The sequence below is a fragment of the Callithrix jacchus genome, chromosome 10, assembly GCF_049354715.1.
Source record: "Callithrix jacchus isolate 240 chromosome 10, calJac240_pri, whole genome shotgun sequence".
In the NCBI taxonomy this organism is placed as follows: domain Eukaryota; kingdom Metazoa; phylum Chordata; class Mammalia; order Primates; family Cebidae; genus Callithrix; species Callithrix jacchus.
The window spans coordinates 45,326,083-45,352,778 of record NC_133511.1 but is presented as its reverse complement, the minus strand read 5'-3'; the positions used below and the strand labels follow the sequence as shown (position 1 = coordinate 45,352,778).

Genomic DNA, 26,696 nt, shown 5'->3' with positions numbered 1-26,696 from the left:
GGCGGAGATAACAACCAATCCGCAGAGGCCAAAGTGGAAGTTGGCGTAAGGGCAATAAGGGGCGGGGCCTAAACGGCCCAGGGGGCGGGCGTTTGAAATCAGTGCCTTAGAGTAGACCCTAAACATCATTTTATACCTTCAAGAACCAATTACTTAATGTCTCTTCCGTCTTTTCCGTCCCCGACCCCCTCCCAGACTCCATTCCGGTACTGCGTGGACGGAAAGCCCCGGGTAGCCGACACCACGTCCCCGGCTAGCGGGTTAGAGCGTGGAAAAGGATTACACCAAACTGTTTAAATCCAACGACTCCTGCTTCCATCCTGAGCTAGAACCAACAAGCCTAGAGAGTTGGGCTTCGGAAAAACTAGTGTTTTCATTTAATTGGATATGAAGAAAGAACAAATAAGTACGGGGCAACCACGATCTTTATAAAGGTACCATTCCTGCAAAAATATTACACTTCAAAGCAAAGGTTGTATGCGTAATGTTTGCTAAAATTTTTTTATTTAAAAAACGTTAGTTCTTGTGGGAGGGGAGATGTCAGTATTTACGACAGCGTTTAGAACGGTGGGCCCAACTGCCAGAAGCACAGTGTAGTTATTAAGATGGCTACTCAAGTGTTAAGTTTTAATAAGACAACGAAAAGGAGAAAACCCAAAAACCAAAAAACCCACCAATCGTCTCACCTCCCTTCCATAAAAAAATAAGTCAATCTGAGAACAGAGGTCTTGAATGCTTAGTTCATCTTGGTATATCATCACGTAGACCTTGACGTATAGTAGTTACTCAATAAATACTTGTTAAATGGAAATTCAACGTCCCCAACTTAGTTTAAAATGTAAGGAGCTCACAAAATTGAAAATTTAAATGCTTTCTTATCCCTAAATTCTTTGCAACTTTTAAATGAAGGGGAAAAAAAAAAAGCAGAAAAAGCCTTTTCACTCGTAAAGTTCAAGATGAAAATCTTGATTTTTCTTACCAAAGATATCCCTCCTCCAGTGTTAAACATCTCAGTAAAGGTCATCATATTAGTTACTCAAACCAAAATCCCAGAGTGCCTATTTAAATTTTTTTACCTTCACTCTTCACATACAGTTCATTTACAGGTCTTAACAACTCTACTTTAAAAACTTAACAAATTCTATTCTACTGCCACTACCCTTGTTCTTGCCAACACCATCTCCTACATGGATTGTAATTTTTTCTAATGTATCTTCCTGGGCCACGTTTTATCCTACAGTCAATGCTGCATATAGCCTAGAGAGTGATCTTTTAAAAATAATCAGATGGTGTTACTATCCGTATAAAATTCCACTGCACTTAGAATAAAAATTACATTTCTTAATGTGACCTGAGACCCCACGGAGTCTGGCTCCTGCCCATCTTCCAGACTTCACTTCCAATCAGTGACTTGCTTTCACACTAAGCTCTAGACACAGCCAAGTGGAGATTTCTGTTTTACAAAGCAGGGCAAGATTCCTTCTGTGTTACGGCCTCTGCACTAGCTCTTCTTTGTTGCCTGTGCCCCAAGATCACTGTCACCATCCTTCATGTCTCAGGTATCACAGTGAGATTTTCCCACTCCTTCCCCTCCAATACTTATGTTTATACACCATCACATCATTCTGTTTCATTTTTTCAAACCACTGAACATTACCAGAATCTATTCTATTCTTTTTTTATTGCCTTGTTTCTTGTGTGAGAGGCAGCATAGGAAAGTCATTAAGCGAAAAAGATCTTCAGCCTGCCCATTTTTGTTCTAAATTCCAATTCTGCCCTTTCTTAGCTTTGTAACCTTAGGCAAGTTGTTTCTTCTTTCTGTGCCCTTAGTTTCTTCATGTGTAAAATGGGCATAATTCTAGTCCCTAACTTATAGTATGACACTAAGGATTAAGTGAATTAATACATGTAAAGTGCTTAGAACTGTCTCAGCAAATAGTACTTGCTAAATAAATGTTAGCTATTATTATTATTAATATTATTTTTATTATTGTCTATCTTCCTGTATTAGAACATAAGTTCCAGGAAAGCAGGAACCTTGTCACTCTTGTTCACTGGGTGTATCCTCTGCATATAGAACAGTGCCTGGCACATAATAGGTGCTGAGTAAGTATTTGTTGAATGAATGAATGAATGAATGAATGATGCACTGTGAAATAGAAGAATGAAGTAACAATGGCAAGATGGTAACACAGTTATAGAAAATACCCAGTTTTTATGTTTCAACTGTCCTTATTAGCCCAGAGTGAATCACCTCCATTGATTTAACACCCAGCCTGCTAATCCAATCTTTTGGCTGCCGATGGAGATCAAATAACCACCCTATAATTTCATTAACACCAATATACAATATAATCAATCCACAAAATTAAAAGCTTTTGACCTAAATGGTCTGAAAGTGCTAATAAGAAATTGAAACTAAAGCTTTTGACATAAATGGTTTGAGAATATTAAGAAAAAGAAACTTAAGTTTACTAAAATCTTGAAATTCATCCAATCAGTTAACCTAGCTGGCAAAAATCACATAACCTCCCAAGAATTTTAAACCTGTTACCACAAATCTAGTTTGGCTTATAAGTCTGCCTGCCAGTGCTCTTATACTCTCCTAATTGTTTATTTTCCCCCTCTGCAATAATATAATTTCCCACATTCCCATTTCTTCAAGTCTACATGCCTCTGTCATCTCCTTTTCCCTCCCCATTCTTCTCTGAGAAAACAGAAGCTCTTAAACATTGACTTCTCATCTCTTCTTTCAGCAGATCTATCTAGCTGCCTTTGGCTATTCCTGTATCCTCAGATTCCCATGTATTACTGGACATGAGGTGACCCAAACTCTCCCTTGTGCTCTGGATCCTAATAGTCACTGGCATCTTGCTATATATTTTCTGTTTCTTCTGATCTGTGAGGCCATCCCTTTCAGATCATTTTTATCAGCTTTTCGACATGTTATAGTGTATTTTAACCTTAAAAAATGCTCCTTCATTTTAATATGCCAAAGGTGGCATTTAATTAAATATGAAAGCAATGTAGTTTGGCCCTTGATTGCAAAACTGATTATTCTTATGGTAGGAGTAACATAGGAATTCCAGTTTAAAGCTTAAACAAAATCAATACCTAAAAAAGAAAATGGAAACCATAAAAACCTAAGAAGAAAATTTAAGAAACTATTTATAGAACCTAGAATTTGAAAGATTTTTCAATCAAAGCAGAATACCTTGAGCTTTAAAAATAAATAACTTTTTAAAATTTATCTATCCAAAAATTAATTTTATAGCAGAAGATGCCAAAGACAAGTCAATAAATGCTAGATTGGCAAATAAATTTTGTAATGCCTATAACATACAAGGATTACTACTACTACTACTAATGATATACATAATATAAAAATCACAAATTACCCAATTAAAAAATCAACATAAGATATAAACAGGCCATTCAGAAAAAGCAATTCCAAATAGACAATAGTCAATAAACATGAAAGACACTCAACCTTCTAATGAGGAAAATGAAAGTAAACTAAAAATGGATTATACATTACAGCCTCAGATTGGCAACAGTTAAAAAAATTAATAACATAGTTGGATGGGATTGAAAGAAAAGCAGATTCAGTCAAACAGTGATGGCATTGGTCCCCCATTACCCTCGCAGTAAAAGCCAAGGTGTTCGCAGTGGTTTTCAAGGTTTTCTATAGTCTATCCTTTCCCCTACCTCTTTGACCTCATCACTTGCTGCTTTTCTTAGCCACCTCTTTCCTTTTGTTGCTCCTGCTCAAGGCCCTCACACTAGCTGTTTTCTCTGGCAAGGCAATTCTTCCCTGTATTACTCAAGTCTTTGTTCAAATGGAGGCCAACCAACCTTGGGCATCCCTATTTAAAATTGTACCTGTTCTCTTTCTCTGTCCCCTAACATTCTTTACTCCATATCTCCCTTTCCCTGCTTTCTTCTTTTTATTTTTTCAAATTATATTATACATAATTGCATGGCATGTATCATCTTCTATGACCCCATGTAATTTAGTTATATTATATTTGTTGTTTCTTTCTCTGTTTCTCCCATGTAGAACATAAGTTCTAAAAGGGCAGGGATCTTTGTTTTGTTCAGTGATATAGGGCCAAGCATTAAAACAATGCCTGGCACCAATAGCTACCCAATAAACAATTTCCATATGAGTGAATAAAAGAAAGAATGAATGGATGAATGAATTAATTAATTAGTTTTAAAAAGAAAAAACTGTGTTCTGATATAAAAAGTTATTGCCTTAATCTGTTTTATATTTTAAAGGAGAAAATAACTTACATTGTGCTAGTCTGAAATCCTGATTTCAAATGAAGATACGATAAGACCCAGAAATATGATTTTCTTTCAGGAGAAAATCTCTAAATAAAAAAATCATGTGAGATCAGGCTTTATATTTACCATCAAAATCCTAATTGAATCAGTCCTAATCCAATCACAACTCTAATCCAACTCTCTCTCTCTCTTCCAATTGAATCACTCTCTCTAATTCCCCTAAACTCTCATATACCAAGTTATTAGCCTATAAAATATGAACATTTTGCTTAAAAATATTTCTTTGAGGCTTTTAGTAAGAATACAAAAAAAAACCCAATGCCCACATGTCAGAAATTAAATTTTAAAATAAAGTAATATAAATAATGAAATCTTTAAATTTTTAACCTGAAAATGACACATTTTCTAATATAAAAAGCTAGTGCTTTCTTTGATGTTTTGACAAGTGAGAATATAAAAATAAAGTGGCTAACCTTCTACCAACAAAATCTGGATTTTAAATGAAGACCTTCTAGGGCTTAGAGAGACTGTTTCCTGGAGACAGCCTCAAAATGAAATATCATTTGCTGATGGTACAGGCTAGATTACAGGTTAATATCATAGTTTAAGCACCTCTTATCTAATCTAATCACATAAATACCTCACCAGCTGACCAGTGTTCTACTATGAAGACAATTAAAAACAAAACAAACATATCAAAAATAGTTAAAACTAAACAACTAAAATACAGAAAATAAAGAGATAGAAAAAGATATGCCAGGCAAATTCTTTAAAAAGCTTGATGTAGCAATATTAGTTAGCAAAAGTATTCTAGAGGTTGAATAACATTAACAGTGACAAAGAGGTGCATTTTATTACGTTATGAAGAAAAATCCACTAGGAAAATTATAATCAGGGACATGTTTGAAGCTAATGACAAAGCTTGAGAAAATATGAAGTAAAAATAGAAAAAGAAAAATGACAGATCTACAATCATGGTGGGATTTTTTTTAAGATAAATTTCTCTCCAATAGCAGATCAAGCAAACAAATTAATAACATTGATCTAATATATATGTGTGTATATATATGTGTATTATATATGTATGCTTATTGTATTTATATTTGCACATAAAAAGTTCACTGTAATTAAAGCAGAATATACATTTTTTTCAATAAACATTGAATATTTACAAAAAAGCAATCAGGTATAAGGCCCTAAAATAAATTTCAACAAATGCCAATTTATTTATTTATTTATTTATTGAGACGGAGTTTCGCTCTTGTTACCCAGGCTGGAGTGCAATGGCGCAATCTCGGCTCACTGCAACCTCCGCCTCCTGGGTTCAGGCAATTCTCCTGCCTCAGCCTCCTGAGTAGCTGGGACTACAGGCATGCGCCACCATGCCCAGCTAATTTTTTGTATTTTTAGTAGAGACAGGGTTTCACCATGTAGACCAGGATGGTCTCGATCTCTTGACCTCGTGATCCACCCGCCTTGGCCTCCCAAAGTGCTGGGATTACAGGCTTGAGCCACGGCGCCTGGCCGCATTTATTTATTTTTAATCAATTTTTTGTTGTTGTTTTTGAGATGGAGTCTCACTCTCGCCCAGGCTGGAGTGTAGTGGTGCAATCTCAGCTCACTGCAACCTCTGTCTCCCAGGTTCAATCAATTCTCCTTCCTCAGCCTCCCTGGTAGCTGGGATTACAGGTGCATGCCACCACGCCAGACTAATTTTTGTATTTTTAGTAGAGCCGGGGTTTCACCATGTTGGCCAGGCTGGTCTCGAACTTCTGACCTCATGTGATGCACCTGCCTCAGCCTCCCAAAGTGCTGGGATTACAGGTGTGAGCCACCACACCAGGCCCAGTGTATGCATTTCTGTAACAGTCTTGCCAATTTTAAAATTTTATATAAATCTTCAGAATGTTTATGTAAATGAATATGTATTCCTATGTGTTTTTGCTTTATTTCTCCACTTAATGTATGCTATCTGTAGCTCTGATATACTACTTAGAGTTTCACTGTATAAAAATACCCACTATAACTTGTTAATTCTAATAATTATCTTTTCATTATAGGGATATTGTGAATAATGCTACAATGAACATTTTTGTAAATGTGCGGAGGTGCATGTGTGTGCATTTTTCATATATACATTTCATCAACAGGATGAGAGTTCTTGTTCTGTAATCTCACCATACTGACATTGTACAGCTTTTCAATTTTAGCTCATTTAGTGGGTGTATAGTGATATATCATTAAGGTCTCAGTTTGCATTTCCCTATTAATTCACATGTTAATTGTTCATTTGCATTTCCCTGACTATTAATTCACATGTTAATTGTCCATTTGTATCTGTTTAAGTCTCTCTATTGAATTGTCTTTTCTTTATGGATTTCTATGATTTCTTAATACTTTAGGCATTAGTTCTCTGTTACTTACTTGTGCTGCAAATTCAATTCTCCTCTCTGGTTCTCTTTTTGGTATACCTTAATAAACAACAATCTTTAATTTTATAGTAGTTCAGTTTATCATTCTTTTCCTTTTGCTTAATGCATGGTATTTCTTGATTATGAATGTCCCTACTTTGGAAGTCATAATGATATTCTCAGGTATTATCTTCTAAAGGTTTCATAGCTCCACATAAAATTCATTTTTGTGCATGGCATAATGGAAAAGGGGCCTTGAAATCTGGTGGAGCAGATATTCTTGTGTTATTTCTCTTTTATAAGAGTGACTTTGCTATTCTTGGCCCTTTAAACTTCACTATAAAATTCAGGAGCCAATTGTTAAATTCCACAAAAATACTTTTGGAGTTTTAATTGTGATGACATTTAATTTATAGATTAAGAAAACATTGTTAAAAATATAATGACATTTTTACAATACTAAGTCTTCAAATCTATTAACAGGTTACATCTTTCCATTTATTTAGGATGTCTTTAAATTTAATATGCTTCTCTAAGTATATTCATATTATTGTCTTCATAGAAATCTTGTGAATTTTTGTTAGCATTAGTCTTATTACTTATTACTTAATGCTTAATGCCGTTATAAATGGCATCTTCCTTAAATTTTGGTTGTCTAATTGTTGCTGGTGTATAGGAATATCATTGATTTTTATATGTAGGCATTTTAAATTCAGAGAATTTCCTAAGCTCTCTTATTAATTCAAATGGTCTATTCAGAGATCTTGTGGATTTTGTTACATATACAGTCATGTCATCTGCCAATGACAGCTTTGTTTCTTTCTTTTTTATCTCTTTTCCTTCTTTTTTCCTTGCCTTCTTATGTTGGTTAGGACTTCTAGGACAATGTCAAATAAAAATGTTGATAGCGAGCATCCTTGTCTTTTTCCTGATCTGCAAGGGAAAACTTTTAACTTTTCATTATTAGTAAGATTTTGCTGAAGGTTTTGGATAGATACACTTTATTATATTAAGATTTTGCCTACTACTTTTAATTTGTTGAAAGGATGATGAATTGATGAATTTTATCAAATACTCTTTCGGCATCTAATGAGATTCTCTTTAATTTGCTAATATGTGCTATTACATTATTATTTTTTAAAGTTTGAACCTTTCATCACTGGAATAAACTCATCTGGGTCATGATGTATATATTACTGGAATCCATTTGATCAGATTTTATTTAGAATATTTTCATCTATGTTCATAAGCGAGACTGACCTATTATTTTTTTTTCTCATAGTATGCTTGTTGCAGATTTGTATCATAAATGAGTTGGGAAGTATTCTTTCTTTTCTTTTCTCTGAGAAAATTTATCTAAGATTGGAAGTATTCCTTCTTGAATGTTTACCAGAATTTCTTGGTGTAGCCATTTGGACCTAGAGTATATTTTCTGGGAAGAGTTTTACCTACTGCTCCAGTGTCCTTGAGGATTATGGATATATTTATTGTTCTGTTTATTCTTTTGTCAATATTGCTGTTATATTTTTCTAAAACTTTATTTCATTGAAATTTAAAAATGTCATAAACCTGTTCATACTTCTTTATTTTCTTTTTTATGTTTGTAGCATCTGTAGTGATAACTTCTTTATCTTTGTTGATATTGGCTTATTTGTGCCTTCTATTTTTATTCTTCCCTATTTTCATCAGTCTTTTCAATTTTATTAGACTTTTTCTTAAAAAGCCCAACTTTTGGTTTTGTTCCTCATATTTTATACTGGCTTTATATTTAATCAATTTCTGTTCTTTTATTATTTCTCTTCTTTTTCTTTCTTTCCTGTTAGTTTTTTTCTGACTTCCTCAGATGGATGGTTAGCTCATTTAGTTCTTTTAACCTTTTTCCTTTTCTTATATATTTATTTAAATTTATAAATTTTCCTTTTACTACTATTTACATGTTTTGTACAAGATTTGAAATGTAGTATTTTCCTTCTCATTTAGTTCAAAGTATTTTCTAATTCCCATTTTTAAATTTTATTCTCATTAAAGATTTATTTAGAAATGTATTTTTTTATTTTATAAAATTGAGAATTTTTAATTATCTTTTGGATATTTCTAACTTCATTGTTTTGTGGTCAAATAACATATTCTGACTGTTCTTAACCCTTTGACATTTGCTAAAGCTTGTTTTATGGCCACAATTATGTAAACTTTTTCTATAACTTGGAAAAAATATATTCTGCAGCTTGGGATTACTGAGTTTTATATGTCTATTGCTTTTTAACTGCTTGATCGGTAGGGTCCTGGTTTATGTCTGTCATCCTTGGATCCCTTTTATTCTCAAAAGTGTCTCAGCTTAGATGGTAAATGATAGAATATAATTTAATGTCAAAGTTTAGAACCACTCTTCTTAAAATCTTAAATGAGTGTAGAATTTCTACCAACTCAGTCAACATTCAACATTTTGCTAGAGATTATATCTAGTTACTTAAGACTTCCATTCATGCCTATTTCTAAAATAAAAAAGAGTAAGAGACATGACTATTAGAAAAAGAAGAGATATATATTTATATTTTTTGGTAGAAAATATCTACATGGAAAATTCTAGAATTAATGACCAAACTAATAGAACTAATAGCAAATAAGAGGTACAAGGTTTGAAAAGGGATATAAGATCAATAAATAATAAGAAAACTTAATAGAAAAAAATTTCCATTTATAGTACACTAAAAAAATTATAGAGTTCCTAAAGTTTTATCTAAGAAAACAGATTCAGTATCTTTTTGATGCAAATCTGAAGCTTCATTGATATATATAGAACAAGATCCAAATAAATGGATAAATATACCAGTTAATAGATGGGAATGATCAATGCAGGAGCTATGAAAATCACCTCTAATTTTCTTTAATTTCATTGCATTCCCAATTTAAATTAACAGTATTTGACAGAAATAACAGATTTATTCTAAAATGAATACTGAAGTTTTAATCTATATATAAATACCCAAAATAATTCTGAAGAAATTTGAATAAGTACAGGGAGACTTCCCTTAACAATTATCAATACTAAGTGTAAAGCTTTAATAATTAAAACAACCTAACATTGGCATAGAAATGTACAAATAAATAAATGGACCAGATCAAGAGTTTAGAAAGACATCCATCCTTACATTATAACTTAGCATATGTGAGAAAAGGATTCCAACTGAATGTGGAAAATTGTGGCAAACAACTGGATTTCTTCAAAAAAAGGTTGTCTTTTTCACGATAACAACACAATATTCTAAACTGGTAAAACAAGTAAAAGTGAAAAGCAGATAAAACAGTGATAAGAAAATGTGATCTTTTTGACCCCAAGGAATGGCATGGATTACTTAAATATGAGATAAAGGCACATGCCATAATGGAAAAGAGCAGTAAATTTGATTATATTTAATTTTTTCAAATATTAAAAAAAATCATAAAGTAAATGGAGGTGGTGGGCTAAGTTATTTGCAACAATACAGTATACATAGAATTATACCAAACATTTAAAGAACTTTAAAAAATCACTATAGAAAGAAATCTAACTGAAAAAAATGGGCAAAAGATATAACTGGTAATTCAGAAAACCGAAACTCACAAAAGGTCAATAAATCAATGAAAAAGTACTTGACTTTACCAGTAAACATGTCACACAATGATAATAACAACTACAATAATAACAACAAATACAATAAAATAAAAGGAGATAGATCATTTTACCAAATTGTCAACTAAAAAGTTGACATTATCAAATACACCTGGAGGTCTGGAGAAACAGAAACTCCTATTAGTACGTAGATTAATTAGGAGAGCCACTAGGTAGAACAGTTTGACATTGCCTAGTAAAATGTAAAGTGTTGTTTCTCTATTATTTAGAAATGATAATTCAAAGTATCTACCCTAGATAAATTGTCACATATAAGAAAGAGAACACACACAGCACTGAATGTAATAGGAAATACCAGAATTAATGTAAATACCCACCAACAGGAAAGTACATTAATAAAATATATTTTTATAACAGACCATATATAGTTTATGTATGTGTGTGTGTATATATACATATGCGTATATATGCATATGTGCATGTATGTATATAGGAATATATCTTGAAATTGTTAATGTTGAATTTAAAAATTGTAGAAAATAAGGCCAGGCATGGTGGTTTATGCCTGTAATCCCAGAACTTTGGGAGTCTGAGGATAGCAGATTACTTGAGCTCAGGAGTTTGAGACCAGCCAGGGAAAGATGGCAAATCCCTGTCTCTACAAAAAAAAAAGAAAAGAAAAATAAACTGGGCATGTAGTATATGCCTGTAGGCTAAGCTACTCAAGAGGCTGAGGCGAGAGGATGGTTTGAGCCTTGGAGAGGGAGGTTGCAGTGAGCTGAGATTGCACCACTGCACACCAGCCTGAGCAACAGAGCCACTTCCTTTCTCAGAATAAATGAATAAAAATAAAAATTGTGGTAAATGAGCATATTAAGCATAAATTTTTTTATATAAAATAAAAATAGCAGATACACAAAGCAGTATTATTGATGGATACACAACACATACACATGTAAAAAGATACCCAAAGATGGAAAGTGTAGCCAATTCATCACTGTAGTTATAGGCAGGGGGAAAGAGAACAGGATTTAAGATTCAGATCAGAAAGGGAATCCCATTTCATCTGAAATATTTATTTATCCTACTTAAAAATTCTTGAAGCAGCAGCAAGATTTTTAAGGGATATCTGTTCTTATGACTTTTTTCAACATTACACTGCCAGGGTAGTTAGGCAAGAAAAGTAAAAGATATCCAGACTCAAAAGGAAGAATTAAAACTATCTTTATCGACAGATTGCATGATCTTATGTATAGAATAATCCTAGGTAGCATGCTAAAAACCACTAAAACTAAAAAAGAAGTCCAGCAAGGTTGCAGGATACAAGATCAATATATATAAATTAATTGATTTATATACATTAATAGTGAGCAATATGAAAACAAAATTTAGAAAACATCCATTCACAATAGTGTCAAAAAGAATAAAATGCTTAGGAATAAATCTAACAAAAGAAATGCAAGACATATACTGGGAACTACAAAATATTGTTAAATTAAACAAGCTAAATGGAAAGACAGTTCATATCCATGGATCAGAAAACTTAATATTATTAAGATGGTAATGCTCTACAAATTTATCTCCAGATAGATGCAATCCTACCATCATTCCTGCTGGCTTTTTTTTTTCCTCCAGGAATTAAAAATTGATCCTAAAGTTCATATAGAAATATAAAGGAACCAGGAGAGTCTAAATAATCTTGAAAAAAAATAATTTGGAGGGCTCACACTTTTTTATTTCAGACTTTAATATAGAGCTGTAATAGTCTAGACATTGGTATAAGGATAGACATAGTTCAATGGAATAGAGTAGAAAGTCCAAGATAAACTTTTAGGTTTGTGGTTAATTGATTTTCAACAAAAGTTTCAAGAGAATTCGATGGAGAAATAATAAGAATTGTTGCTGGAACAACTCAATATCCACATACAAAAGAATGAACTTGTATTTCTATCTCACAGCATACACAAAAATTAAGATTGTTAGCCTAAATGTGAACTAAAACTATAAAATACTTAGAAGAAAACAGAAAAAATCTTTGTGACCTTGAGCTGGGCAATAATTTCCTAGACACAAAGCCAAAAACACAAGCAACAACGAAAATTGATAAGATGGACTTCAGCAAAATGCAATATTTGTGCACTTTGAAAAGACTTAGTCAAGAAAGTGAAAAGAAAACCTGCAGACCTGGAGACCACATTTTCAAATGTGATCTTGTAACCAGAACACATAATGTAACCAGAACACACTTGCAACCAGAACACATAATGAACTCTTGCAACCCAGTAATAAGGAAACAAAAAATAAGCAAGGGACTTGAATAGAATTTTTTCCAAATAGATAAATGAATGGCCAATAAGCTTATGAAAAGATACTCAATATCATGAGTCATTAAGAAAAGACAAATGAAAACACAATGAGGGGAGGCATGGTGGCTAGCACCTGTAATCCCTTCCCTTTGGGAGGCCAACATGGGAGGATTGCTTGAGCCCAGGAGTTCAAGACCAGCCTGGGCAACATAGTGAGACCCTATCTCCACAAAAAAAAAAAAAAAAAAAAAAAAAAGAGCCAGGCATGGTGGTGTGCTCCTGTTAGTTCCAGCTACTTGGGAGGCTGAGGCAGGAGGATCACCTGAACCTGTGAGGTCAAGGCTGCAGTGAGCTGTGATTGTACCACTGCACTCCAACCTGGGCAACAGAGTGAGACCCTGTATTTTTTTTTTAATTAAAAACCACAAAAATTACAACTTTTTACCTACTAGAATTGCCATAATGAAAAAGACAATAACAAGTATTGATGTGGATTTTGAGAAACTGGAATCCTCATATATTGCTAGTTATAAATGTTGCATTTACTTTGAAAAACTGTGTAGCAGTTTTTTTAAATGTTAAACATGGAGTTACCATGTTTTTGATAGCTCAGCAATTATACTCCTAGGTATCTACCCAAGAGAAATACAAACACATTCGCACATAAACTTGTATATTAATGGTCATAACAGTATTATTCAAAATAGTCCCAAAATGAAAACAACCTAATTGTTCATCAAATGATGAATGGATAAGTAAAATGCAGTATATCCATACCATAGAATATGATTTGGTCATAAAAAACAATACTGATCTATACTACAACATGAATGAACCTCCAAAAACATGTTGAGTGAAAGAAACCACACATAAAATATTACATATTATGTTATTCCATTTATATTAAATATCCAGAGTGGGGAAATCTATAAGTTGTCTGGAGTTGGGGGTGGAAATGGACTGTGACTATAAATGGGAACCAGGTTTCTTTTTGAAGTGATAGAAATATTCTAAAATTAGATTTTGGTGATGGTCACACAGTGCTGTAAATATGCTAAAAAGTCATTGAAGTGTACACTTAAAGTGGATGAATTCTTTGTTGTGTAAATTATATCTCAATAAAGTTGTTTAAAAACTACTCGAAGCAAATTTGATAAAATACTAAGGTTTTAGTTCTGGCTGGATGGAGTGCAGGTTTTTGTTTCTCAAATACAAAAACTCAGATACCACAGGTTCCTGGGCCCCAGTTTCAAAGGAGATAAACATACAAAATTTATAGTGTTTTCATTATATTCTTACTTTCAGCTACGGACAGGGGCCCCCATCTTCAAAGGAAATGAATAGGTTCCTGTCGGAGCACTCTCAGTGATGTCTACCAGTCATACATAGCAAACACAACTCTTTAGTGCCTGACTCAAATACAAGCCAAGAGTAACTAGACATATGAGGAAAACGTTTAACATGAAAAACAGAAACCAAGACATTCTGGAAGGGCGAATTTAGAGGAAACAGACACAATATAGAGAGCAAATAAAACTTAAACATTATTATAATACTTCTAGAGAGAGAATAGAAAATCTGCAGCCATGGAAAATTTCAGAAATAAACAATGAATATTCAGAGAACAAAAAAATTCCTGGAAATTAAAAATATAATTAACAGAAGGTTTGGAAACTAACAAAAGAACAAGCATTAGGAAATGGAGAGTAAAGAAAATGAGAGGATCAATCAGAAGAAAAGTGAAAATGTAGAAAGGAATATGTCAAAGGAATGATGTAAGACAATTTCACAGCAAGGAACAGCATGAGTTTCTATATTGAAAATTTTAGCACAATAATTGACAAGAAGACCAATTATATCTTAATGAAATGTCAGAAAATAAGGAGCAGAAGAACACCTTAATGGTGTTCAGAAAGAAAAGACAGATTACAAAAAGGAACAATAAACAGGTTTTGGACTTCTGGAAGGTAGAATTCAGCAGAACAATGTCTTGAAAATCTTGAAAAAGCGTGAGGATAGAAAAAAGGCATTTTCAGACTCAGATATGCAAACTTTAGGAAAGTGTTATGATATTTGTGGCCATCCAATAACTTTAACATTCCCTTTTTATTTTTTGGTAAACCTCTGACATGATGATCCCTGTCTCACCAAGATCAGAGCCAAAACTCAATTATCCAGCATCTATTGCAGTTAAGGCATAGACATGTGGCCTGGGCTCTTCCAATCAGACATCCCTCTAGAGAACTATAATGTAAAGAAATAAGTAGATTTCATGAAGAATCTGTTCCTGGAGTAGGGTAGTGAGAGACAGTGATCTTTCAGAGGCAGCAGTGGCTTAGATTCTAATTGGAAATGTCTCTTGCTCAGAGTCTTTGGTGCCTTTGACCAGAGGATGTATATGAATACCTAACTATTGCTTGTTGGGTAATCTGGGTATTGTTCCTGGATACACCGTCTCCAAACCCTAGTCTCTGGTCCTGCTGAAGATTCTGTGAGATACTTAATCTCTAGTGAAGCTCTAAGGCTGCTCCTGATAGATATGCTTTACCAACACAAGGGAGTAAATCAGGAAGAAAACTGAGATGGGGGAAATCAGGATCTAACATAATAGAGAGGGAAAGGGGACCCCCAGGATTATGATACTAGAAACCTCAAGATTCAGGTCATGCAACAACTTAAAGACTAATCAGTCTGGATTCAAGTAAGCATCTGAGGACTCAGTAAGAATATTTCTGAGAAAAGAAATCTGATCCAGTACCAGATCTGTTTTATGCATTTAGAAGATATTTACCTTTCTGGAAATGAATCTGGGAATGAATTAATATAAAGTATAAAGCCAAGCAAATGTAAGAATGAGATAGTTATTAACTACAGGATAAATAAAAATTTATACACTAATGGAAGTGCAATTATAGTATGCTACGTGACTCATCTGTGACTAATTTTGCCTGACAAAAATTCAAGCTTTGATTTTATTAAAAATTTGATATGGCTGTATAAGAGAAAGCTAGGAAAAGTCTGTGTGTCAATGTGGGGCATAAGAGAACTAACTACATCTTTTATAATACAAGTGTCTACAATATCTAAAACTGAAAAGTCTAGAAATACAGGAAAAACAAAATAGATGAAACAGCTAAAATATGTGAGTGATTGCTTTTGAGAGTGGGAATGAGGGAGGGGAAATGCGTGAATCAGGGTTCCTTAGCTGCATACTATAGAATTCACTTTAGGCCAAAGGGGATTTTTTTTAAAGGTAAAAAAGTTATTGAGCAGTTTACAGAATCTCTGGGAGAGTCCATGTAAGTCCAGCTTACATGCCACTCAAGACATGTATTTAAAATTTATTGACAATCCAAAGAAGCATCTATTAGGTGATGCCTTAAAACTCAATGCAGTGATGTGTCCTTATAGATGGATTCAGGAAGACTTCTGGCTCCTGCCTCTCTCTGCTGCCAAATACCACTGTTACTGCCACAGTATCCATGCAACACATAAGAATAAAGATAATTTGAATGAGGTTAATAATCCCATGTTCAATTTATTATATGTCGCAAAGAAATAATAATGCTATACTTTAGATGCTGGATTTAAAGGCGACATCCCAAACATTGGGTTTTATGTCACAGTTTAATCTGTGCTGTTCATGCCTGATACTTGCAGCCATGTGTCTTTCTCCTTTATATCTACATTCCTCTGGATATTCATAAAAGGAAGTCCACACCAAATATTGGCATTTGTAGGCACAAAGGGTACAGGAAAAGTTACCCTTTTACTTTCCTTTCTTTTTCTTTTCTTTTTTTTTTTTTTGAGACGGAGTTTTACTCTTTTGCCCAGCCTTGAGTGCAATGGTGCAATCTTGGCTCACTGCAACCTCCGCCTCCTGGGTTCAAGTGATTCTCCTGCTTCAGCCTTCCAAGTAACTGGGATTATAGGCTACCACCACACCTGGCTAATTTTTGTATTTTTAGTAGAGACAGGTTTTACCATGTTGGTCAGACTGGTCTTGAACTCCTCACCTCAGGTGTCCCTACCGTCTTGGCCTCCCAAAGTGCCAGGATTACAGGCATGAGTCACCACACCTAGCCTTACCCTCCTTTTTTCATGAAGCTTATCAAGAAAGGTCTATTAAAACTTTTGGGTCAGAGACATGCAGCTATTTTGGAGAGAGAAGCAAACACATCTCATGGAAGAGATGTTATTACCTTAAGACAGGTGCCCACTAGAGATCAAGGCTGCTTGTCAAGTAAGACACATTCTGGAGAGCTGCCATCTCAACAGATTGTAATAAGCACCAAATAAATGGCCCAGGCTAATAGCACTCATGGAGTGTAGAAGATAAAATTCTCACCAAAGTCTGAGGTTGGTATAGAAGGATCGTTGATATAGGAGAACCTCAGATTGGTCAAAAAGGCAGAGTTTATGACTTAGAAAAGAGAAGGAAGAGATACATGAAGCAAGGAAAGAAAAGCATAGACTCAAGGACAATGATTAGGTGTACTTGACTGAAACTAAGTTTGTATAAAAACAATTGAGAGATAAATTTGGGAAACAAGAAAGCAATAAAAATACGGTTTAAACACAATCATTTATTTTGCTCCCTTTCCAAACCCCACTAAAGTGACAGTAACAGGATTTTTGTTTTAAGAAATGAACTTACAAAGACAGAAAATGGTAAAGTAAAACAGGTGGTGGCCAGTTTTGGAAATTGGAAAACAGATAGACAAGTATAAACTGATTTATCAAACACTAGAAAGTTGAATCCTAAATTGGCAGTGAAGAAAGCCAAGAAGCAACACAGTTGTCACTACAGAACCCAAAAAGCTTAGGATGTCATGGCATTTGGTACCTCTGGGGGTGACAGCTAAAATGAGGCTAAGGAGAATTTGTTGAAATTTGTCTAACAGAGCCCTAGGTTCCCATCCAACTGTAAGCAGCTGGATAAATGGCCTCTCTTCCACCCTGACAGAAGATTGAGCTTCATTTTCTAGAGCAGGAAAAAGGTGGTCTTTGGACTGGGAATTTCCAGATACTTTTGAGAGTGTGGTTGTCATAGGGAAAACAAGTTGATTAAGTGAATTTTACAAGTAGGGTACTTTTAGGAATGGTAGTCTCTTTTGCCATTTGGTAGGAAAGTCAGACCTGTACCCTCCTAGAGAAAGATTGAAGCATCTTTTAGATTGAATATGACCAACTCTAGAAATACCAGTGTTAGGAGTTCACCCAGGAAACAGCCCAGTTAGAACATCATGCAGGGAAGCATAATCACTAAAACTATTCATGTGTCCTGAACTTCTAATGTGCCTTTTTTGTGCTGTACTTTTATATATAAAGCAAATACTAAAGGCCATCAGACATTTGAGGAAAGCCTTAAATATGAAAGAGACCAAAGCAAAAAAAGAAAGATAAAATGAACAAAAGGCAATTTCAAAGAAACAGCATGCAAGGAGAAAAACAAAACAGAATTTCAAAAACCACTGAGATTTTAGTATTTTTTTTAAATTGTACTTTAGGTTCTGGGGTACATGTGCAGATCATGCAGAATTGTTGCATAGGTACATACATGGCAATGTGTTTTGCTGCCTCCATTCCCCCATCACCTATATCTGGCCTTTCTTTCCATGTTATCCCTCTCCAACCTCCCTACCCACCGCTGTCCCTCCCCTAGTCCCCCACAACAGACTCCAGTGTGTGATGCTCCCCTCCCTGTGTCCATGTGTTCTCATTGTTCAGCACCCGCCTATGACTGAGAACATGCAGTGTTTGATTTTCTGTTCTTCTGTCTGTTTGCTGAGAATGAAATTTTTGTATTTCTAGAGAGATAGAAGAAATGCTCCCATGAAGTAAGAATAAGACAATAAGAAAGAAAAGGAATATACATACATGCAGACACTCTCAGGTAACAAAAATGATTACTGGAAATTAAAAATTGGATTGGAGAAATGAAAAAGACAAAGAGAAGGAAGTTTAGAGATAAAGATGAAGACATTTTTCAGAAAATAAAATGTAGTGATAAGGAACAGAAAATTGGGAGGGGAAAAAAAAGAGGTAAAAATTAGAGGTCTAATCCATGAGAGGTCCAATATCCAAATAAGAGGAGTTAATATTTGGACGAAAAGGAGTAGATGAAATCAAAGAAAGAACTAAAAAAAAAAAAAATAGAATTAACAAACTTTATTTTTTAGATTGATAAAATTTAAGAATATGGTTTAAAGAAAAGATTCTATTAACATTGACAGAGAAACAACCTAAAATAAACAACACACACAATGAACAGGTCATCTCTAAAGAACTAAGAATCATATTTATAATCCTCATGCTCACACCAATACCCATGCAATAATTTCAAAAGTTAACCCCTCTCTCCAAATTAAAGGTATAATTAAAATCAGAATTAAAGGTACAATTGACATATACAAAGGAAAAAACTGTAGGATAATATTTATCTTCATCTAGATGGGGAAGTATTATAACTTTCTAAACATGAAAAGCATGAAAAACATTGCAAAAGAAAATATAAATTCAACAAAATAAACCATTGTATATCAAAAACATTTTTGTTAAAGAAATATAAGTTGGGGCTGGGCGCAGTGGCTCAAGCCTGTAATCCCAGCACTTTGGGAGGCCGAGGCGGGTGGATCACCAGATCAAGAGATCGAGACCATCCTGGTCAACAAGGTGAAACCCGGTATCTACTAAAAAATACAAAAATTAGCTGGGCATGGTGGTGCGCGCCTGTAATCCCAGCTACTCGAGAGGCTGAGGCAGGAGAATTGCCTGAACCCAGGAGGCGGAGGTTGTGGTGAGCCGAGATCACGCCATTGCACTCCAGACTGGGTAACAAGAGTGAAACTCCATCTCAAAAAAAAAAGAAAAGAAATATAAGTTAAAGAAATAGCAAACTGGCAAAAAAAAAAAAAAACCTATTAACATATCTAACAAAATAGTTTAATATGTAAAATATTCATGTAATTAATATATATAAAACATTTATATAAGTAGGTAAAAAAAAACACCCTAGGACCCTATTAGAAAAAAAAACAGGCAAAGGATATGTACCAATACATAAGATGAAATCCAAATGATTAATATTTATGAAAAAAATCAAAATCAAGCTTAGTGGTAAATCAAAGAAATGTAAATTAAAATGATCTAACTTTTTAACTTAACGAATTAGTAAAATATATATTTTTTCAAAGTAAAGTTGGTTAGTGTTGAGGATGCAAAATATGTTTTGGCAATGTGTATTAAAGATCTTGAAATATTTCAATTATATAACGTAATTTCATGTATAAGTATCTAATCTAAAAAATTTCATTCAACCAATATTTTAGGGGATGTATTCTTTTAGATACTGAAATTCAGACTGCATATTTAAGTAAAAGTGATTAGTAATAATTATGGAAAAGTGAAAACAAAATAGCTGTCCACTAATGGGGGAAAGTTTAATCACTTGTCTACATAGAGTAGAATTTTTTCAGTTATCAACTATACTGCTCTTATAAATTCTTTTAAATAAGTAGTAGATTTTCTGAGAAAAAAATTTGATTAAACATAGTTTTTAGATATTGACTGTCAGAAGACACAATGGCTAATGTCTGAGGCACTTTGTCAACAATCCCCCATTTGAAGTAATAGATTTGAAATACACATGCCACAGGAAAGACAAACAGGCTGTCCTGTTGTCCTACAATTTGGGCAAGGGCTGCAGTGAAAGGGACTGTTAAACTTACTCAGTTTCATTTCTTAATTTCCTTAGTTTAACACCCCGCAACACATACACGGCAAGAAGCTTAGGAGGAATTATTTCTAAAAGACCCAAAGAAAGACTTTTTAATTTCCAGAAATCCATTAATTTCAGGGGATCTGGTATTATTTTTTAAGTTATTCTGATAAGAAGAAAATACTTTTCTGTTATTGTCAGAACTGTCAAGTTTTCTTAGATGAAGAATTCTGCCTTATTGTGATTACTGTGGATAAGGATAAAATGCAAGAATATCAAGTGACAGTGTAATTATTCTCTACTGGTAGCTGGGGCTCCAGTTGAAAGAAGCAAGAAGTAGTCTCACAACAAAAGCAACCATTGAAGACTCATAGAGAAGTGACACTTTTGGTTAGAACACTGAAGGATCACTCTGTCATTGTACCTGGCAAATTCTAAGCAGTTTTGTTTGGACACAGTCACACTTACAAATTGTGGTATTTCCTTTTGATGTGCAACAGCTGAAGACTATATGTATAAGGAGACATTGCATCATTCTTCCTAGAATCCTTAGAACTGTAGCAAAGAAATAATGTAGTTATAAAACAAATACAAAGTGCTCAACCCAAAGCTTATTTTACTTGTCTATTCAAAAGGAAATGGAGATTTGTGTGATTTTCATAGTTAGCATTTTGTTATTTCTTGAGAGAAAGACCCTCAATGTGGTATTTAAGTTTCTGATATTTAATTATCCTTCTAAATTGTCTCACTTTTCTCTTTTCATTTCTTTACAATACGCTTTCTAATAGAAAAAAAGAAACATTTTATTTTATATTCTAAAATATAAAGAATTTATGATAAAATCATTGTAGAATAATTTTTAAGATTAAAAAATTAGAATGAAATTGGGAAACTATCATATGATACAGGTAATCTTGTCACTTGTACATCCACAATGTCTCTCTTGAGTAGTGACAGCTTTAAGTAGGAGAGGAAGGCAAGCTGGATCCTTGGGTTCTTCTATAAGGAAGATAAAGTGAGCACACGCTGGGGTGTCCAGATGTCCTTGGGGCCTCTGTACTGTTATTGGATCCTCTGACAGGCACTGACTGTATGTCTGGGAAAAGGGAGATGTAATAGTCAGTGGTGACTATGATAACACAATATTTCCCTTGGTAGAAATAAAGACAGCTAAAGGAGAAACTTAGTTTCAGGAGAAAGATAACAATTTGTATTAAACCAGTTGACTTTCAGGGACTGAGTGAGAAACTTAGCAGAAACTTAGGAGAGAGTCAGTTATTGGAGAAAGCTGTGACAATAAATAGCAGTTTTAAAGGGAAACTGTGATACTAACAGAAGCCCTGACTATACATAGGAAATTTAAAGAAAGAAAGAAAGTTAAGAGAGAGGAAATTTTAACTTTGAGATGTCTGCATGTTTTGGGAAAAAGAGGAGGTGGAACCCAGGAGAAAGAAAAGAACCAGAGAGTTAAAAGAAGTATCAGTGCCCTAGAGGTTGGAGAAGTTTTAAGAGGAAGGAGGAGGTTTTCTGTGAACCAGTGGTGTGGAGAGGTGAAGTGTAACCCCTGGAGCAGAATTTGGGAGGCAGTTTGATGATTTACAAAGAACAATGTCAGTAGAAAGGTGTGGGCAAGAACCTGGGGTTTGTGGGTGGTGGGGTTGGGGCAGGCAGAGAGAGAGGAGGCTGAGAGGAAGGAGAGAGAAAGTAAGGACAATAGCTTAAATTAGGAAAGAGATTGATGACTGATGTTTTAATAAAGAGAAAGATAACTGATTATTTAATTGAGCATAGTCCTGGAGCAAGTGAGATATGTTGATTTAGGGAGTTCAAATGGAGAAATCAGCCCTGGAAAGCAGTGTTTTCTCTTCCCCTGAGGGGAGGGAGAACAGTAAGAAAGATGGGTATAATCAAGAGGAGAGAGAGGGAAATGTGTGCCAACTCATTTAATTATGTGATAAAAATGTTTTGAGTGCCTGCAATATATAAGATACCAATATCCTTGGAAAATACAATGCTTAAGAAGACACAGATCATGTTCTCGAAATACTTTTATATGGAAGATAAGTCAAGCAAAGACATAATTCTAGACACTGAAAACACAAGCTATTAATTATAAATTTCTGTATACCTTGGTTTCTTCCTTCATAAAATGGGGATAATGATAGTACCAACTTTAGAGATTAGTTGTGAGTTTTGAATGGGATACTATAAAATGCTTAATAAGGGGCCTGGCTAAATGAAGTGCTAAGTAAGTGACACTGTTCACATTATATAAGGTAGAAGTGATAACTGCCAAAAGAACTACAGGATATGACAGACATGCAGTTTTGTCAGGACATTAAAGGAAGTTCATATACTTGGGAAGGAGTGGAACTTAAGAACTGAGAAAGAAGGGAAAGTTTGGGAGGGAGAATGTAGGAGGAGAGAAACAGTTTGAAGTTGAATAATAGCATAAAGTTAAAACTCAGAAAGATTTCAACATATCAGTAAAATAGGTGCTTAGTTAAAAACTGCCCCTAGTTTAAAAAATCTGTTTCAAGCATCCCAATCTCTTTTGAGCTTCCCTTTCCTAGTGTCCTAACATAATTATTTGACCAAATAGAGAAATCTAGCTCACAAACCTCCCTCAAGTTCCCATTTCCTTTTTTATCCAGGATAGATTTAATGGTTCATTCTCCATTCAACCCATCAACAACCTTATCCCTTTCTCACTGAGGTATACTTGCCTGGAACCTTACTATCTGCTTTCTTCATATCTTTTGAATGGCCCTTCTCTATGGGGAAAATTCCTGTCATGCTAGATTGGTCTGTAGAGGGCTGCTACCAGTTGTGCAAGGGATAGGGACAAATACTGCAAAGTCCCATAGTATGAGTTAAGGAAACACATCATCTTTATTTTTTGTTATTTCTGTACCATTCATTCTTTTTTATCTAACTCTAATTTGCTGCGTTTATCATTTGAATGTATAGTTTATTTTTAGTCATTCTTTCTTTTCCTTTTAATGCAATGAAATATGCCTCTTAGTTGTAGTTAATGCTTTTCACCCTAAACTGTATTTGTAAATGAACACACAGAAATTTGTGAAAATCATCATACCTTGATGAGTTATCACAATGAGCCATTCTGATGGGTATGAGACCAGCACCCAGGTTCTGAAAAGATTAACTTTACTGAAGAGTTTCCCTTAAGGCCCCCTCCACAGCAACTCATCTTTCCCCAAGGTAGCCACTGCTCTGACTTCAAACATAGATTACTACACTCTAGAAAGGCCTAAAAGTGATTCAAACATAGATTGCTTTGCCTCCTTTTCATCTTTATATAAATGAAATTATGTAATAGGTATTCTTTTGAGTCTTGATAATTTTACTCAATGTTGATCTTTATAAAACTGCATTTTCATGTGGCTTTTGTTTATATTCATTGCTATGTGGTATTCTGTTGTGTGAATATACTGCAGTATACTTATTCGTTTTATTGCTGATGGATATTTGAGTTGTTTACAGTGTTTGGCTACTAGAAACAATGTTGTTACGAACATTATTGGATGTGACTTTCAGCACACAGCCATACACATTTCCTAGGCATGTGGAACAGTTGGATCCCAGCACATGAGTATGTTCACTTTTAGAAGCTACCATCAAAATAGTTTTCCAAGTGATTATAGTGCTTCATATTCTCTGTAGTAGGGTATGAAAATTCTCACTGTTCCATTTCCACACCACCCTTTAATTATCAATCTTATAAAATTTTAACTTCTCTTTGTAATATTAGTATTCCATTCTGGCATTTAATTTATAGATGCCTAATAATTTTTACCAAATATTAATTTTCAACCTCTGTGTATTCTTTCTTTTAGATTTTGTACTAAACACTGAGGACATACTCTGCTACATTTGGGTCACCCCCTCCCTGCCCAGGTCTGAGTAATTCAATAGACTTTAAGAAGACAGAGCCCGGCAGCAACTGAAACATAAGAGTTGCAGGGTCAGCTAACATCAATGCCTGGGCAAAGTTGCAGCCCAGAGTGGAATCTCCCTGGTGAATAAACAAGCCTGAGAAAGATTATCATCTCATTTGCAAAAAAAGTAGGCTTAGGCTGGTAGATCCTGCTACCTCATAGATACACCAGTCCAATTTATTTTAAAGTAGCATTTTCCTACATCATCGACTATATAGAACATACCTAAACACTGGGCGTTTACTGGTAATTAAATGGAAAGTATGAAGTCTAAGGCCAACTGTGCCCAGAATCCAAACTGTAACATAATGATATTTTATCCAACCAAAGAAGAGTTTAATGATTTTGATAAATATATTGCTTACATGGAATCCCAAGGTGCACATAGAGCTGGCTTGGCTAAGATAATTCCACCGAAAGAATGGAAAGCCAGAGAGACCTATGATAATATCAGTGAAATCTTAATAGCCACTCCCCTCCAGCAGATGGCCTCTGGGCGGGCAGGGGTGTTTACTCAATACCATAAAAAGAAGAAAGCCATGACCGTCGGGGAGTATCGCCATTTGGCAAATAGTGAAAAATATCGGACTCCACCACACCTGAATTTCGAAGATTTGGAGCGAAAATACTGGAAGAACCGCATCTATAATTCACCAATTTATGGTGCTGACATCAGTGGCTCCTTGTTTGATGAAAACACTAAACAATGGAATCTTGGGCACCTGGGAACAATTCAGGACCTGCTGGAGCAGGAATGTGGGGTTGTCATAGAAGGCGTCAATACACCCTACTTGTACTTTGGCATGTGGAAGACCACGTTCGCTTGGCACACGGAGGACATGGACCTTTACAGCATCAACTACCTGCACCTTGGGGAGCCCAAAACTTGGTACGCAGTGCCCCCAGAACATGGCCAGCGCCTGGAACGCCTGGCCAGGGAGCTCTTTCCAGGCAGTTCCCGAGGCTGTGAGGCCTTCCTGCGCCACAAGGTAGCCCTCATCTCACCTACAGTTCTCAAAGAGAACGGGATTCCTTTTAATCGCATGACTCAGGAGGCTGGGGAGTTCATGGTGACTTTTCCCTATGGCTATCATGCAGGCTTCAATCATGGCTTCAATTGTGCAGAGGCCATCAATTTTGCCACTCCACGATGGATTGATTATGGCAAAGTGGCCTCTCAGTGTAGCTGTGGGGAGGCGAGGGTGACCTTTTCCATGGACGCCTTCGTACGCATCCTGCAACCCGAGCGCTATGAGCTGTGGAAACGTGGGCAAGACCGGGCAGTTGTGGACCACATGGAGCCCAGAGTACTAGCCAGCCAAGAGCTGAACACCCAGAAGGAAGTCGAGTTGCCTAGGAGAGCAGAGTTGGGCCTGAGACAACTCTCGCCCCACTGGGCCCGGCATTCCCCTTTGCCAATGGCTGCCCGCAGTGGGACTCGCTCCCACACCCTTGTGTGCTCTTCACTCCCACGCCGATCTGCAGTCAGTGGCACTGCTACGCAGCCCAGAGCGGCTGCTGTCCACAGCTCTAAGAAGCCTAGGTCAACTCTATCATCCACCCCTGGTCCATCTGCACAGATTATCCACCCGTCAAATGGCAGACGTGGTCGTGGTCGCCCTCCTCAGAAACTAAGAGCTCAGCAGCTGACTCTCCAGATTCCAGCCAAAAGGCCCCTCTTGCTGGGTACAACATGCACAGCTTTGGGCCCAGAACCTGAGCCCCTGCCTGAGGATGGGGCTTTGATGGACAAGCCTGTACCACTGAGCCCTGGGCTCCAGCATCCTGTTAAGGCTTCTGGGTGCAGCTGGACTTCTGTGCCCTAAGCCCATGGGCTGCCTTTGTATCTACTGCTCTGCTGTGTGGAAATTTGATGAAATTGGTTACATTTACATCCTAGAACTTTGGTTGAGTTTGCAGGACTGTGGTCATGCATGAAAGAGGCCCTCTGGTGATGCCCTTGGATGCTGCCAAGTCCATGGTAGTTTTCAATTTTGCCATATTTTGTTCTTCCTACCGGCCCCTGGAATGTCTTTGGGTATTACTAAAATCTATGTCTGCAGCTGAGGTTTTATCCACTGGACACATTTGTGTCTGGGAACTAGGTTTTGCCAAGGTTAGTGTAACCTAGTATACACAACTACCATCCTCTGGACCAACTGTGGAAGAATCCTGAGCTTTGTGAAGAATCCTGAGCTTTGATTCCTCTTCAGTCTCCCCATTTGTTTCTTCCCCTCCCTACCCCCTTTTTCTTGTAAAACTAGGCCCTTTTTACAGATAAGGTCAGTAGAGTTCCAGAATAAAAGATATGAATTTTCTGAGTTATTTATGTACTTTAAAATGTGTTGTCACCAGTATTTGTTCCCAAAAATATTAAAAGTAACCAAAATGTTGAAATCT

At 35.5% G+C, this 26,696-nt stretch overlaps 1 protein-coding gene across 2 annotated transcripts; it reads left to right on the top strand.

Moving 5' to 3' along the window:
- Positions 1-74: 74 nt before the first annotated feature.
- KDM4D (lysine demethylase 4D) lies at positions 75-26,696 on the top strand. 2 transcript variants are annotated; one of them, XM_035265219.3, is made up of 4 exons: positions 75-434; positions 2,012-2,106; positions 18,432-18,513; positions 24,195-26,696. In XM_035265219.3, exon 4 carries the CDS (start codon positions 24,551-24,553, stop codon positions 26,120-26,122), a length of 1,572 nt encoding a protein of 523 aa, XP_035121110.1. In that variant the 5' UTR covers positions 75-434; positions 2,012-2,106; positions 18,432-18,513; positions 24,195-24,550; the 3' UTR covers positions 26,123-26,696. The 2 variants fall into 2 exon arrangements, with proteins under 2 accessions (XP_035121110.1, XP_009005467.1); XM_009007219.4 differs by lacking the exon at positions 18,432-18,513.

Excerpts from the sequence above, each read along its gene's own strand:
- KDM4D (XM_009007219.4), top strand. The coding sequence starts at position 24,551 with ATGGAAAGTATGAAGTCTAAGGCCAACTGTGCCCAGAATCCAAACTGT.